At 41.3% G+C, this 17,313-nt stretch overlaps 1 protein-coding gene across 2 annotated transcripts in view; it reads right to left on the bottom strand.

Annotated features, from left to right (window-relative positions):
- Positions 1 to 5,341: 5,341 nt before the first annotated feature.
- Positions 5,342 to 17,313, bottom strand: part of PDCL2 (phosducin like 2) — a 96,182-nt gene continuing 84,210 nt past the window's right edge. For both annotated transcript variants that reach the window (XM_043513792.1, XM_038400066.2), the window contains 5 exons: positions 17,117 to 17,237; positions 15,198 to 15,288; positions 13,546 to 13,689; positions 11,980 to 12,188; positions 5,342 to 5,608 (listed from right to left, as the gene is read on the bottom strand). In XM_043513792.1, the coding sequence (XP_043369727.1) occupies positions 5,433 to 5,608; positions 11,980 to 12,188; positions 13,546 to 13,689; positions 15,198 to 15,288; positions 17,117 to 17,237 (741 nt within the window). In that variant the 3' untranslated portion in view covers positions 5,342 to 5,432. The remainder of the gene's footprint in view (positions 5,609 to 11,979; positions 12,189 to 13,545; positions 13,690 to 15,197; positions 15,289 to 17,116; positions 17,238 to 17,313) is intronic.

The following is a 17,313-nucleotide window of genomic DNA, read 5'->3' as shown; positions in this document are numbered from 1 at the left end:
TTTGAGACTGACTTGGTCCTGCTAAGAGGAGCCTTTTTGTCTTCTGCTGTGCTTTTCAAAACCAAAGTGGATGGATCCGATGGCTTTTCTTACAGTTTGGTTCTTTGCTCAGAGGCCATTGCCAAAGAAGCCTTAGGAATTTTCATGGTCAGAAATGATGGTTTCCAGATCAACTGTGCAGCAGTCATAGAACTCAACCTCAGAACAGAAAACGGAGGTGTCATCAAGATATTCTTCTTCTTGGAGCTAGCGGTACTCTGAGCTAACAGTGGTCTTTTTATCTTATGATCTGATTGTGAGATAAGCCTTCAACTAGAGCCTGCAATGATTCATCCTTCAGGCATGCTGCAGCAGCCAATCCATAAGTGAGGACGAGGTCTGCTGACTCCCAGAGACAGCAATTTAATCCCACAGAAAGAGCAGCAATCCAGTCTATCCAACCTCACTACTTGGGCTGGGAACTCTCCCTCCACCTTGTGGTGTTTCCAGCCTGCTCCTGCCTCAAGTACCCAACCTGCTTCTGTTACTGCCACAGGCTTCCAGCCTGCTATCACCAGTTGGCCCAATGCTGCTATCCACCTGTACTTCCATGGGCTACTCCGCCCCTACTTCAGTGAACCATCCAGAGACCCCATGATGCAGATCCTTTAGAAGCTGCTAATATGAGCAACATCCCTGTCAAAGCTTCTTGGAGCAAGAGAACTTGCAGTCTGTTATAGTCTGTTCAGATGCTTTGTACATGGTCTTGGAGTGAAGATGCTGCAGATAAAATACCTTGAAGTACTGTGGCCCTCACTGAGATGTGCCAAACATCAAACATGAGCATCCAAGGTCGAGAACACTGCCTGACACAATGTACACCTCTGAAAACTGGGTCTTTTGGTCTTCAGATCTGTCATTAAGCCAATCAACAGAACCAACTCTAAGCTATAACTAAATAATAACAAGAACTGACTTAATTATATCTATCCAAATTAAACTAATAGTAAAATACTATCTGAGCCACTAAAATTCTTGAGAAGGTTGTGGTTCTCAAGGATCCAGAGAAATTTACATGCATCTGCTTCTGCGGTTGGAAGGAACTGAGGCAGCTGAGTGCGCCACAGCCCCTTTTATAGCCTCACCCTCAGAACATTTGGGAATGCTGAGGGACAGGGTAGGAGGGGTGCATGAGCATTCCCAGATGGTTCCACCATCTGAGCTGCCCAGGTGGCACACCCCATGAATTAGAATAGGCCAATGACACTCAAAGAGTTACCATCCTTAATTCCAATTCCAGCTAAGTCTTAAAGCTTCCTGTGTACAATAACAAATGTAGAAAAAAATGCAAAAAGAAACTGTGTCAGCCTGACAGACTGATGTGTTCTGTGCTAAAGGTGTGCTAGTTTGAAGTGCTTTTGTTTGGTATTTTGGTTATACTTTGGGATAGAGAACAGATACTTTGCAAAAAATCTGTTGTTCCATGCAGAAGGATAACACTTTAAAGATAGGATCACAGTAAATAAAGGACTCATTTTGTGGCTAAAGTTGAGAGATGGTGCCCTTTATTTTGCTGAGTATTGGGATAATTTGAAAGTTAAAGGTCCAAGATGTGCCTTTTTCTCTTATTCAAAAAGGCTACATTTGTATTTGAAGTTGTTGAGCAGCTTCCTGTTGAGTTTAGCTGTTGGTTGTTTTTGTTTCACAAATAGCAGAGCTGAATATCAGGAATAAAGTATTTGTTGATTAAAAGAAATATCCAACAGCTTTAAAATATAAACATGACAGATGTTAGTCACGTTGCTTATTGCACTTAAAATACTCTGATACTACGGTTATAAGCATAGCATAAGAATCTATGTAGAACAGCCATTTGTTCTTTAGAAAAAACATTAATTTTTAGAGTATGTTGGTTTATACAAAAATTTAAAATAGGGTTATAGGGATTGTCAGAACCTGCCCTTTCCTGAGCACACACCTTGTTCAACACTGGTGTCTCTGGGACACTAATAAAGCCTTTTATCCCTCTAAGCTTCTTTTTAGGATACTTGCCTTTAAATATCAGGCAAGCCTGGCTGCTTTTCCTAACTTTTTTCCCCAAGGACCCTGCAGATCTCTTCAAAACCTCTCTGAGTGGGAGGGGTCTCTGACCTGTGGGTTTGAAAAAAAACACTAAACTCTTATTTAATTAAATTAAACAAAGATAACAATAGCATCCAGTAACCCTTCTACTTTTTACTCTGCTAGGGAACACTAATCTTGTAAATGCTTCCCTTCCTAATCACAGTCTAGCTGTCCACCTTCTACGCTCTCCCCCCTCAGGAGTCCTTCAAATCGAAGACCTCCGAAGTTCAAAATGGGTAGAACAACATCTCCTCATATCAAATAATTTTAGGTTAAGATAATCGCTTCTCCACAGGGATCTCTCTCTTATTTGGTCCTTTTGGCTGCAGTACATCTAGGGTTTACTATCGGGGGACAGAAGTGGAAGAATCTAAAGTAGCATTAGGAATTCTGCATTCTGCTACAATACCAGAAGCTTGATTTTACTAACTATAATATTTTGCACTTCTGGCTTCCAGCTGAGGAAGTGCTTTACAAACATTAATTAAACATCTCCTCCCCCTATGAAGTAGATAGGAGATACTGTAAATAAAGATCACTGAATCTTGGTGGTTAAATAGCAGAGCAAATACTACACTGCAGGAGGTGAAAAACATCCAGGACAAACTGGTGGAGCAACTTAGACATAAATATGTATTATCTAAATGGGAATGTGTTCAGGAAACAAGGTTGAAACCAGCCCAGACACATGAAATTTGCCATAAGATCTCTAATAATCAAGAATGGTCTGAAAAGATGGCACCCCAAGTAGCAAAGTGCACCTTCACATGAGGCGGATGTATTATTGTAGTTCTGACACGAAGCGAACAGCAACACCTACTGAACCACCAATGTTTCTTGCAGTACCTGCTATTTTTGAAGGTCTTCACATCTTGATCCAATTTGGGTTTTGATATCTGACAAGATCAAAATACAGGATAATATTGCTGCACAAATGTGCTATTGCATTTCCTCCAATGGCTCTTGTCTAGTGTTTTCTACTGTGCCTTGAAAGTGTACTGTAAAGCAGTAAGAGCTTATTAAGTATTTATTAGTGGGAAATGTTCTGATAGTTTTTTTTAAAAACTTATGCATTTGCTAAACATGTATGTTAACTGGTAAAACAAGGTACAGTATTAAAAGAGAAAGAAAACTAACTGATTTTTGTAAATGATTTAAAAAACATTTTCAGGCCTTGTATATACATTGGTTCATGGGATTTTAATAAAATCATTGATTTACAGCTGTGTTGCTCTGGGACAACATTGGGGTGGAGCAGCAGTAAGGTGTGCTGTGGGGGATGAGGTACATAGCAGAGCAACAGGGATATTCTCAGGGAATGTGGAGGTCCATTGTATAAAAAAAAAGCACTTACCAGCATTGGATTGTTTTTCCTGTAGTGCCTAGGGATTTGTCATCTGGGTAGAGGTGCAGAAACGCATGCTCATTCTCCATCTCTCCTAGGGCTTTCTCCAGGACTTTTTCCAAGGTTCCTGCTACCTCTTTGTCCTTTGTCATCATATGATGAGGCCGGCGGTATTGAGGAGGAGGTAGTTAGTGACTTCAGGCTCCTAACTTGCAGCCCTGGAAGAGCTCCCAATCCATTCACTGAAGCATGGTCATGTGCTAGGTCCCTGCCCAGAGCAATTGTTAGAGTCCTTTGCCCTCCAGTACAGGAGTGGGAGGTGCTTCATGCACTCCCAGCACTGGAATGGAATCAGGGAATGCCCGCCTCTGGGAATATCCCCTGGGACAGGTGAATATTTTTGCCAAGTCAGGCGAAATCATGGAGGATGGTGTATTCTTACCAAACAATGACCAGCACCTGTGTGTGCTCCAGAGACCAGGAAGCTACCCTCAGACCATGATCACCTGTATTGATCAATAGATTTCAGCAGAAACCCCCCTGAAATGCTCAGTGCAGGTTGCTACTACCACTGGCAAAGAGGTGGGGAGGTCAGGGAGCTTTGTACTCTTGGGTAAGGTTCAGACAGCAAAGGGATCAATGCATTATGGGAATGGCCCTAGAGGACTATTGATACCCATAAGCTGGTACATACCCCTTGTCCCCATCCATACTGCACTGTAGAATGGGTACAGGGCAATGCCACAGTGGATAAATGTACGTATCTACCCCCCTCATGTGTGCTAGCTTTCACTCATTAGATTGTCCTTCAGAAACACGCTTCAGAGCTTCAGATATTGACAACAGGAAGGCTATGGTACCAGAACACACATGTAACCTTGTACAGTCGCAAGATACACCCTAAAAAAAAAGGTTGCTAGCAGGAAGCATCATGAGAATGAAGAAGTCAAATGAATGACTTGTATAAGTGTGAGGAGACAACTAAATCACTAACTTACATATCTTGGAACACTTTGATCCTCATTACCAATGAAGTGGAGGCTTCTGTAGTCAAATAGCATTTGACAAGCTCAGTATGATACTCATTAGCCTGAGAATGCAGTCTCAGACCGATCTAGTAACAGTGTCTTAAACCAAGTCATTGCTCTTGTTGCAGCCCTCAAAACAGACATCTCTGACTTTCTAAAGGCTTGAGAATGAGAGGAATTAAATTTGACAATATAATTAACATCTAATAAAAGCAGTTTCTTGCCATGAGGTATGAGGCACCTGCTTTGGCCAGAAAGGAAGAAAAATGGTTTAGTTCAGGAGGAATACCGTAGTCATCGTGAAGACCAATTCCAAAGAAATTGAAAAACACTCTTCTGGAAAGAACTGAAGGTAGAGTTGATGAAAGGCAGTTCAGCTCAGTCAGTCATCATCTAGATCAGTGGTTTTCAAACTTTTTTTCTGGGGACCCAGCTGAAGAAAATTGTTGATGCCCATGACCCAACGGAGCTGGGGATGAGCGGTTTGGGGTGTGGGAGGGGCTCAGGACTGGGGCAGAGGGTTGGGGTGTGGGAGTGAGGGCTGCATGGTGGGGCTGGGAATGAGGGTGTTAACCAGTGACATTAGTTAGTATTACCCCTATGCATCCCAACTTGCACTGATGCCAGGCAGCCCTGAATCAGAAAGCAACAGTTAGCTCCCTCTGACCCCACCTCTCCATTCCAGTTGAGTGGAACTTAGATGAAGTGGAGATTCAAGGCCCTTCCACTTCAATATGAGCCATGTGTATATATTCAAGGGTAGAATTTGGCCCTTAGACAGTATATTAATTATATATAATAATTAACATAATAATTATATAATAATTATTTTCTAGAAGTTTAAACTGCAAGTATAAATATAAAACAAATCTCTGTATTTTTTTTAGATTTATGAAACCCATAATAAACATACATATGTTGACCAAACATTAAAACATCAATGCAAAGTACTAGTATTAAAAAATCCTATGTGAGTAACATTTGGTCTCATCATTGTCCCTACTAGCACTGTTGGTGTCATGAATAGAAGCACTTCTAACTGAAGACATCATCATATCCGTAATGTTTTGTTTGGGGTTTTCTTCTAAGTCAGTTTTTATTGCTCCAACTTGTGCTAAGTTCCATTCAAGCTCTGTAACAACAAATAATGACAAAACAAAGAACTGAAAAAAAATCAGATACAGTAATAAAATGAATTTATACATACAATTTGCAAATTGTTAAAAGCTTTTTAACAGGTACCAATGGACCAGATTGGTAATTGAATTTTCAGATCAGACAATCAAAAAGAGATTAGATGAATTATGACAAGCGAAACATACAGGTAACACCATGTCACAGGTAGCTCTTATATGGAGTTGGGTACCTACAAGCCTTTTGAGTCTTTTTGTTTCCTCTTAAAATAGAAGCTCTACTGTGCAAAAGGCATTATACCACCTAAATATCCTTTTCTAACACAGTGATTATTGTAATAGGATGTGTGGGCTTGATTCTTGTCCCTAAATCTTTTTGCAGATGCTTATCGCAGCTTCGGTCTTTCTCTCAACATTGGGAAAACCAAAGGTACTCTACCAGCCCTCACCTGCACAAACTACTCTTCGAACTCCACAAATCACCGTCAGCAGAGGACCCCTGGAAAACGTGGACTATTTTCCATACCTTGGCAGCCAACGCTCCCAAACAGCCAGCATTGACACAGAAATTGAATACAGGATCCGCTGTGCCAGCACATCTTTTGGAAGACTACTCAAACGAGTCTTCAATGATAGGGATCTACAAACAGGTACCAAGATCTTGGTTTACAAGGCAGTTGTCATCCCCACCCTTCTCTATGGGTGTGAGACCTGGGTAACCTACAGATGACATCTCAAGCGGCTGGAGTGGTTCCAGCCGCGCTGCCTCAGGAGGATTCTCAGGATCATCTGGGAAGACTGACACACTAACATCAGCCTTCTCTCTGCAGCCAACATCAGCAATATAGAAGCACAGATCATGAAATACCAACTCCACTGAGCTGGCCACTGTGTACATATGCCTGACTTTCGCCTCCCGAAGCAAGTACTCTTCTCTCAGTTAAGTCAGGGAAGAAGGGCTTGCGGAGGGCAGCGGAAGAGTTTCAAAGACGTACTGAAAGTACATCTTAAAAAGGGAGGCATCAACCCAACAAATTGGGAGGACTTGGCGCAGAACAGAACACAGTGGCGCCACACCATACACCAAGCCACAGCTCACTTTGAGGAGAACTGATGTGCTCATGAGACAGAGAAGTGACCGAGGAGAAAAGAGAGGGCACAACATTTCAGCCAACAACTATGCCTCTCCAAGATGACACCTGTCACTTCTGTGGGAAAAAAAGAATTGGTCTCCTCAGCCACCTAAAAACTCACCAATGAACCCCCTTGGCAGACATCATCCTCACATCAAGGGATAGCCGAAGAAGATCCTTTTCAAAACACAGTTACTATTGTAACAGGATTTGTGGGCTTGATTCTTGTCTTCAACCAACTTTACCAACTTTGCATTTATAGTTCCATTGAATTATTCCTTGTTTAGAGCACAGAGAGAGTTGGTGTGCGTCTACATCCAACTATTAAAAGCCATGTTAAACTACGATAGAACCTTGCTGGAGTGACAATCTATATTAGTACAGTTGTTTAGAAAACAGCCCTTGTCCAAACTGGATTACTCCAGGACATCATTTAACCCTTCCATTCAATGGAAGGTCGATCAAGGATTGGCCAAGAAACTAAATATTTTCCTATTTTGTCATTTCTTACAAACCAACAATTCTACTGAGCAAAAATCTGAAATGTAGAGTCAGGCACAGAACCACAGAACGTCCAGTATTTAAAATGTTATTAGTGCAGCAAACAAATTTCATAGAAGATTTTAGTACTGGCAGTCCAGTATAGCTTCTCAATACCTCTATCCACATTGCGATTTATTTGAATTGTGGATAAACTGTTAATACATATTTTTAGAAAAACTGAAATATTTCCACCAATAGTTTTTGCACAAGTATAGGATAAAATCTTGAGAGCTACAGAGAACACACAATACAACAGAACCACCACAATTATGCTGCACAGTGGGGCTTGGATACATAGGGGCATATAGGATGATTTCAGAGGCCTCCACAAGCCACAAAGCCAAGCTCTACAATAGCTCATTTTCTGGAAGTGAAGGGTGTTAGGATAGCAGTGGTGGGTCAGGGGCATGGCCTATGGATTCATGAACTGTGCAAAATCGCTACAAATGTGTATAAAGGGAAAACAGTAGCATACAGCCACTACTCCAGTCTATGTGTTACAGTAGCAGGCATGCAGCAAACTGAATATGGCTATTGTGAACAAAGAATCAGTTTTTTAGCCCCATTCATGTGTGCCTGAGTAGCTGAAGTGTCCACCTTAACATACTTGTTCATATGCGACTCAAACTGACAGTATCCTTCTAAAGAGCTGCAGTGAACATAATTGCTTGTTGCATATAAACCAAGTTATTTTCTCATAAGCATCCTTGATGGAAATATGGATGTGCATTCTTTAAAACAAGAAGCCCAAATGAGCTTTGAACACATAAGGTAGAGATAGAGGCTACTCTTGCTACCTGGACCATAAATCTTTTGATAGATTTTAGTCTTCTCAAGCCCAATATGGGACACAGACCACCGTTTCTTTTTGGAATAAGAAAATAGTGGGAGTAGAAGTCCTTGCCTTGAAATTAACAAAGTGCCACTACTGTGGTTCCTAGCCACAAAGAGAATCTCTTCTTTAAGCATCCTGTCATGAACAAGAGACATGATCTTCTACAGTGACAAATGATTCTGCATGCCTCACTTTAGGTGCCTAACATGACACTTTAAATAGGCTCAATTTTCAGCACTTTTGGAAAATCAGGCCCACATAGAATGTCCCAAGTTGTGTACCCAAAAATCGAGGAACACAAAAAACACTTGTCGCTTTAGAATATCTTGGCTCATGACCCTAAAATTGGATGGAGAAATGGAAGTTGGTACTCAATACAAAGAGGAAGTGAATCACATTATCCAGGTTGGTTCTCTCTAAAACCCAGCGATCCATGGTAATTCCACTCCATTTTGAAAATAAATGACTGATGTAGTCTTCCTACTGGGAAGGGAAAGGTTTAGAAAATAAGCCTGGGACTGGAGTATCAGGCATCATATCAAATCTATTGACTAGAAGATAATGAAGTTTACTCCTGGGGGAATTCTGCGCCACTGAGCATGTGCAGAATTTATGTCCACCACAGATTTCTTTGCTTCTCTGCAAAAAAATAACTTTGTGATGGGGAAGCAAAGGGAAGCCACAAGAGCAGTTATGTGACCCTCCCCAGCAACATGTTTCAGGTGCCCAAGGCAGCCGTCAGAGTGGTAAATCACTGTGGGGCAGGAGGTGGGACTGGGGAAAACCCGACTGGTGGCTCCTACCCTGTGCCAGGCTCAGCCACTAGCCACAGCTGGGCTGAGGAGGACAGGACTTCCTCTTTCCCTTCAGGGCATCCAGGGCTGGGTTAAACACACCCCCAGATTTCTCCCCAGGCTGCAGGAAGCTTTGAAAACTCCCCCCAACCCTGTTTCCTGCACCCATCACTCGTCAGCTGCAAGGAAACGGTTCCCTATACATTGAACTGCTCCCCCATTCTCCCAACTGCCATGCATCCAGACCCCCTCATACCCAGATTCCCGTGCCAAGTCTCAACTCCCTTCACTCAGAATCCCCTCCCCCCCGGATGAGCCCTGCACCTGGACCATCCTGACAAGCCACCCACACCTGGATCCCCAACCCACTCCCCCAGCATCTGGACCCCCACTGAGCCCCCCACACCCAGACTCCACTGCTGAGCTCTATACCCCCCACACCCAGACGCCACACGCTGAGCCCAACCACCTTCACCTGGACCCCCCTGCAGAGTTCCATTACCGTTGCACCCAGAACTCCGCAATAGGCCCCTGTGCATCCAGATCCCCCACCCCCACCCCAAGCCACCCATACCCAGTTTGCCCCAAACAGAACCCTCTCAAGCCACACCTGGATCACCCACACTAAGCCCTCTACACTTGGATCCTGTCTTACTGAGCCTGCCTGCCCAAATGGAGCATCAGGACCTTGGAGTATTTCTGGGGTAGGCACAGGCCTTGTGCTATGTCAGGGTTGGGTGCAGCCTCATGGCTGAGTGTGTCCCAGGCAGGAGCTGCACAGTGATCTCTCACCTCTGTGGAGCCAGTGGCCTGTGCTTCCCAATGCCATGCTGGAGCCTCCACATTTATATGACAAATAAAATTTGCAGAATTTTGCAAAATTTTTAATTTTTTGGTGCAGAATGACCTCAGGAATAGAAGTTGTAGGGGCAGAAGATGATGAGGAAGTATTTTAAACTGCTTCCCTTTGTGCTGCTGACATTAAAGACTGTGGTGTGGAAGTTGCTGGGTGAGGAATAAGGACTTCAAGGCTCCATCCACCCAAAAAGCTTAATGTAACTTCTTCCTCTGCTGAAAAGCAGGAAGTTAGAGATGCATCCCCTCCCAGGTTCCAAAAGCCTCAACTGCTTCTTCAAAACCAAAACTAGTTCCCATGCCTTCTGGGGAGCTAAGAACTGTAACTGTAACTGTGTAACCTCCAGGTTTCACCTGACATGTTCTACAATGGAGATCTTTGTCAGTTCAAAAATGTGCAGCAAATGTATAGTTTAACAGTTTGGGCAGTATAAATAAAATTCAATTTAACATAAAAAAGTTAAACAAAACACTACACTGATTTAACTGCATGAAAGAGAGAATCCATGCTGCTTAATTCCAGGATCTCTGCTGCATAACCAAGGTCTAGTGTGCTCCATAGGATATGAGCCTGGGTTCAAGTAAACAGAGTTTCTCGTAAGGATCTGTCATGGAGTCCCCGGGCGATGCTCTGAAACTGCTCCCTACAAAGCCAGTCAGGACTCTGGTGAAGTCTCCTGTCTGTGAGCAGACTGTCTGCAGGGCAAAAAGCTCACACAGCTTCCACCTTCCTGGGTCTGATCTCGGAGCATTCAGCATCCTCTGCCCCTCCATGCGCTTCCCACAGCGAGTCCACGCAGGCGGGGCTCCTGGGGAAGCCAGAGGGGCCTGCACCCCAACTTCACAGTTAGACGCGACTCTCAGCCAGCCAGTAAAACAGAGGCTTATTAGATGACAGGAATGTGGTCTAAAACAGAGTTTGTAGGTACAGAGAACAGGACCCCTCGGCTGGGTCCATTCTGGGGGGCAGTGAGCCAGACAACCACGTCTGCACTCCACTCCTCGTCCCCAGCCTGCCGCAACTGAAACTCCAGCCCGTCCTCCTCTGGGCTTTGTCCCTTTCCTGGGCCAGGAGGTCACCTGATCTCTTTGTCTTCAACCCTTTAGCTCTCACCTTGCAGAGGGGAAGGGCCAGGCCATCAGTTGCCAGGAAACAGGGTGTTGGCCATTCTCTGTGTCCAGATCCCTGCACACACCTGCCCTCTAGGGCTCTGCAACGATCATACACCCTTATCCCACCACCTAGATACTTAAGAACCGCATAGGGGAAACTGAGGCACCCCCACAATATTCAGAGAAAACATTAAGAACAGTCCCACTTCATCACAGGGTCTCAAAGAGAGGTGCTATTAGAACACCAAGAACTATATTTAAGGACGGGAACAAAAAAATCAAAACAATAGGTTCAGTTTTTCCCACTGCTTTTAGGAACGTGGACTTATCCCCACAAAAGTGATCCACTGCACACATAACACAATCCTTCTCTCCCACAGACTTCCTTTGTGACCTTGGGCAAGTCATTTAGTCTTTCTGTGCCTCCGTCTCCTCCCTCCAAAATGGAGATGATAATATTTCCTTACCTCAAATGGGTGTTGTGAGAATAAATACATTAAAAAGATTGTGATTTGCTCAGATATTATGGTAATGGGGACCATGTAAGCACCTACAATATAGAGACAGATAGAATAGTGTTGCAATAGCTGCAGAATATATATTAATGGAACTGGAACTTGGATAGTTCAGGAACAGACAAAAATGCTTGTCGAGGGATCATCAGATAGTCAATGAAGTTTTCTCCTCGTAGGGGTCATGCAGCCAAGTGTGGAATGGTGGGTATATGCGAAAGGCTCCTACGTAGCCTGGTCCCGTGGAACTGGGTTGAGGACTCACACTTAACTCACACTTAAGAGTGAATGTATACCCTTTTTTAGATCAAATCCTCCTCCATAGGAAAGATCAGATGTTACATCGGTGCCATCCCCACCATACCTACCTTATGTATAGCAGTTCAAGCTATCAACACATACAAATATTTGTGCTACAGTAGAAATGCAGAAGCTTCTATTAACAGTTAATTCCTAATTTTTCCTGTTTAAGGTACAAAAACACTATCAAAGACTGTTCTATCCCAAAAAGTGATCTTAAGAATTGATGATTATTAGCTACATTAGATTACTATAAAATTATTTTGAACATATTTGTTATATTACCTTCTAGTTTAAGATTTGTCCCTCCACATTCAGTAACTCCAATGAATCTGCCTTTTATCTGACCATTTCTGTACACAAAAATTGTGGGTAAACATCTGTCATGGTAGTTTTGAATACAGCTATTCACAATGGCTTTGATAAACTTGATTTCTGGAAACTTTCTGGCTAGCAGGCTGAGATGCTGGTTAACTAGCAAGCACATTGGGATGCTAGAAAAGAATGGATAGGTTTGATGAAAGTTCTGACACAACAGTTTGAAACATGCAAGAAAATACTAGAATCCATACAAATAACCTTTCAATAATAGAGTTTTTACATGTAGTCAGTATGCTTCTACTTTGCTCTATAATGGGACTTCCACTACAGATTTCCTGTCTGGTTTCTCCTACAAGGAGGTCTTATGGAAAAAGGCTGTTGAAATAAAAACTGAAAATATTTACATGAATGGAACAGGTACAGAGAAGGGCTATTAGGATGATCCGAGGAATGGAAAACTTGTCTTATGAAAGGAGACTCAAGGAGCTTGGCTTGTTTACCCTAACTAAAAGAAGGTTATGGGGAGATATGATTGCTCTCTATAAATATATCAGAGGGATAAATACAGGAGAGGGAGAGGAATTATTTAAGCTCAGCACCAATGTGGACACAAGAACAAATGGGTATAAACTGGCCACCAGGAAGTTTAGACTTGAAATCAGACAAAGGTTTCTAACCATCAGAGGAGTGAAGTTTTGGAATAGCCTTCCAAGGGAAGCAGTGGGAGCAAAAGAAATGAATTTAATCTCGCTTTACGATTAAACTCGTAAAAAAGGCAAGGCAAGGCAAGGCAAGCCAATAGCTCCTGTTTCACCTTAGCACGGTCCTTAGACTTACTATCAGGGGCTGAGGTAGTCAGTCTAGGAGCAGCCTTGTGGTTCTCGTCAGAAGCAGTTAGCACCACAGTTCTAGCTGGGGACGGCATTCCTGCGGTTTGCACCTCAGGAGCTGTGGGAGGGACCGCTCTCAGTGTCATCCCGGTCAGAGGATGATCTTCTCTTACTCGGGCGAGGGGAGTGAGGCTATGTCTACGCTACCGTGGTAAGTTGACCTATGCTACGCAACTCCAGCTATGTGAATAACGTAGCTGGAGTCGATGTACCTTCAGGAAAGAACCTCACGCTACCACACTGCTGATCTGCTGGAGTGAGAGAATGAAAGAAAAAAAAAGGCAGCAAAATCCTTAGAGTGGAACCCTGAAGGAGGGCTGCAGAGGAACTTTTGCCCTCCAGCACAATTCATGTCTGCCAAGTGCCAACAGTAGCTAGCAAGAAAGATCTTTTGCATTACCTCTATGTGAGTCAAAGGTGAAGAAATCCTATGTAGTGCACTGATGGAGCAAGGAGGACCAACACAGAAGAAATCCTATTTTCTAAGATTTCTTTTCCCCGAAGTGGGGATACAGTAAACAATGACATTATAATCTATTTTGCATGTATTGTCTTTCTTATCATCTCATCATCTTGAATCTTTTTTGCTAAGTATTTTAGAATCTTAAATAGTTTTGAAAAAATGTAATTATAGCATTACCTTGATCTATATAGATGAATTACAACCCACACATCCTTCTGAGCATTTGTGACTTCTTTCACATATTGCTCACCAGAAATTTCTCTCAGCTCCCCATATTTTTGTCTTTTCTGAAGACTTTTCCATTCTTGCAACCGTTGTTGCCTATTTCAGAAATAAAAATTATTTGGTACAATTTTTTAAAATTTATTTTACAGTAATATCAATTTTGTATCTCTTAGTTCCTTTGAATAAACCCATCATCATTTATGTTTGAAATATTACAACCATGATTTTCAACTTTTAGTTCTTCATCCTGCTTTTACATAAATACTGCTGTACATTTTGGAAAAGTGGCAACTGTTTTTGAAATATAGTGCCAATTTTTTTAATAATCTATATCTGAATGCCTTTAAATTTTAATGGAATAATTTTGTGTTAGAAGGCTTCAGTGCTAGCATTTAGTTAGTGAGACAACACTTGAAGATAGGAAAGAAACTATATGTACTTACATCACTCTAAGGAACATTAAGGATATAAAATATTAAGGAAAAGAAAGTTATAGCAACAGATTACATGTCTGTATTGATACTGCAGTGAAGATAAACACCACAAATTCAAAAAAGGCCAAAAATGTTTTTATGAATTTGAAAACAAAATTATGTATTGTGTAAAGTAACCCAGAGTTTAATACCTTACTGGTGCACAATTTTGTAATGAAAATTTGAATGCAAAAGCACTAGGTGGCAGTCTTCATCTATAAAAATAATGACAATGTAGAATGTGAGAAAAATTCACACCCAAGGGCCAATTTTTATTAAAATTTATTGAAATAAACCATGTCATTGTTTTAAGTCAGCAGCTGACTTTCTTTTAAAAAGTATTAAACAAAATATGTTTAATATATTCTTACCATGATGTGTGAGGATTTAGGTGCACAACTCTGTGATTTCATGAGAACATTCTTTTAAAATTCTTTCTCTCGCTCATAAAATAGCAGTAGAAACTTGGAATCAAGACCAGTCTAATATTTCTAAATTGCTACTATTTTAGCAGTCTAACGATACAGGAGTATACTATAATGGGCATGGTTCAAATCCCGTTCTGTTTTTTAGTTCAAGCGGATAGCTTTATCACATTGGTACATTTATTTTGTTTTCATCTGTTGCAAGGCATGTCTCCTACTGAACTAATGTCATGTTGCTGGTAATCCCTGCCTCAATTTCTCTTCTCTCAGGCCCCTTTAAGAATTCCACACAGTTCAAATGAATGTAAGACAAAATTCCCCTGCTTTGGTTCTACTTTGTTAAACCCAAAATAAATGTGAATTGTATCTCTTACTTTGGGCTCAGGGGTTACACAGTCCTCCCCCTTGTGGCTGGTGGTCTCTGGGAGATTTTTTCTCATGGTCTTGAGAGAGCTTCTCTCTCTGTAAGCACCTCCCTGTAACGGAGCTGAGTACTCATTATACAATACTATCCAGAAGGCAAAGTAATATTTTTCTAACTAATAGTATTAATTTTTAGCTGAATATTTAATTTTCAAATATATAACTATGTAGGTAGATTTTCTTCCTTTCAGTTTGTGGATGGGATTTTTCTTTATCCCATATGTGTGAAACATCCTAAATAACAATATGTACTGTGAATATGGCAAGAAACATCTTACTGTACCTATACATTTCAAGAGCTTTCATATCATCCTCATCAAAGTCATCTTCAGTTTCATTTAGTTCTTTAAGAGTCATTCTTTCATATAGTTTCACTAAAAAGAACAAGCCAAATAGTCAGCTTTTGTCCACTAAAAACTATGCATATTTCAGTATTGTTATGTGCAGAATCTTTAGATTCTGGCAAGAGAGCCATATCAGTGTGAAAAACATCTCTGTCTCACCTATGAATTTGGCCAACACTGGAGCAACCTTGTGCAAGAAAGAGAAAAATAACTGAAGTTTGAGTAACTATAAGTTACTTTATATGCTTTGTCATTTTCATATTATGTTGCTCTCAGACAGCATGATACAATATAATATGGTAATTCGTGGATTTAACTGTGTCTGTATTGGGTTACATTTTCATAGGAGCTTCAGATTTCCCATTTTGTTCAAGCCATTTTGCATCTTTCAGGTAACGCAAAGTCTTTGGATTTTGGCCAGAAGCGGCCAACAGAGAATTCCCCCTACAACAGGGGAAACTCCCAGTATCGTAAAGCAACTTGAGCTAGCTCCTATACTAGCTGCATCCCCACCACCAATGTAAAGGGCATGCTGGGAGTCGGAGGAGGCAGAGTGGGAACAAGGCAGGGGCATGACATAATTCTGCTCCACTCCACGAATCCTCCACTGAGATAAGATCCCTAGACTGCTCTAACTCATGCTAGGGATGGCTGGCACAGAATCAGGGAACTGTAAATAGCTTCCTGACAACCTCCCAAAACCTACATCAAACAGGGCTGAGGAAGAGGGCAGAATTGAGCCTGCAGTCTCTACATTGGCACTAGCAGTTGGCACATGGATGTTTTGAGGCACTATAAATCTTTGCTTTGGGTTCACATATTGACTAGATAAGCATAACTACCTAGGCCCCAATCCTGCAAATTCTAAAATGTGTTTAACTCTGCACAGTGAGTAGTCTTATTGAACCTCCTGGCACAGAATTAAACACACGTGTAAGCATATGCACGATAGATGTGGGCATGCAAACTAGGCCCCTGAGGTAATAGGGAATGAAAATATTTGTTGTGCCAAGCAGTGGACACAAATTCAGATGTCTCTTGAAAATTTTGCCCTTATTATTTTGGGTCACATACACTGTGTAAAAATTTGTTTTGCAATGCTAGATACACAAAACACATGGGGAGTTTGCAGTACTGGAAATCAGTGACAAGAAGATAATTTTCTGAGACATATTTTCCTCCTGAAGACTGATTTTCTGATTGGATCCCCTTTGTTCTTATCAGCCTGTGTGGGTGGATAACTGATCAATAGTTTGTCTGAACGTCAATATTGCTTATGACATGTTTCAGAGTAGCAGGCGTGTTAGTCTGTATTCGCAAAAAGAAAAGGAGTACTTGTGGCACCTTAGAGACTAACAAATTTATTAGAGCATAAGCTTTCGTGAGCTACAGCTCACTTCATCGGATGCATCATCGGATAGCTCACGAAAGCTTATGCTCTAATAAATTTGTTAGTCTCTAAGGTGCCACAAGTACTCCTTTTCTTTTTGCGAATGTTGCTTATGTTAACCACCCTGTGTGGTAAAATCCGAAAGTGGGTTTTCCTTTCCAAAGGTGAATTATTGATTTGTTATTTTACATACCATGTACAGTAATATTTGTTATTAGCACATCTATATGTTTTATTGTTCTGTTATTCTGTTATTTTACAAGCATATTGTACTGAATAAAATAACTATCTCAAACACAAATAAATGAAAATTAAAAATAAAAAAACACTACCAAATAAAATAACCAAAGTATTCTATTTTTCAGAGTGGAATTATGTTAGAACTTTTGTGTCACGATAAACGTTTCTGAAGAATCCTCAGATCTTCATTTTGCTATATTAAGAGCATACATTTTAAACTTTACTTGCCCTCTGCTTCTTTCTGTAAATGTAAAACCATTTCTTCAGTTTCATCCTTTGGCTCATCTTTTGGAGGTAGAATTCCAAAATCTCTTAATATGTCATTCCATTCCGTATCTTCATTTGGATCCTATTTTGAAATTATGAAACAAAACAAAAATCAACAGGTTAATCTATTCCCATATTTTTGTTTAAACAAGAACGTT

This window comes from Dermochelys coriacea, chromosome 4, assembly GCF_009764565.3.
Source record: "Dermochelys coriacea isolate rDerCor1 chromosome 4, rDerCor1.pri.v4, whole genome shotgun sequence".
Lineage (NCBI taxonomy): Eukaryota > Metazoa > Chordata > Testudines > Dermochelyidae > Dermochelys > Dermochelys coriacea.
Note: the sequence above shows the minus strand (reverse complement) of the source record. Positions and strands in the feature narration are given on the sequence as shown.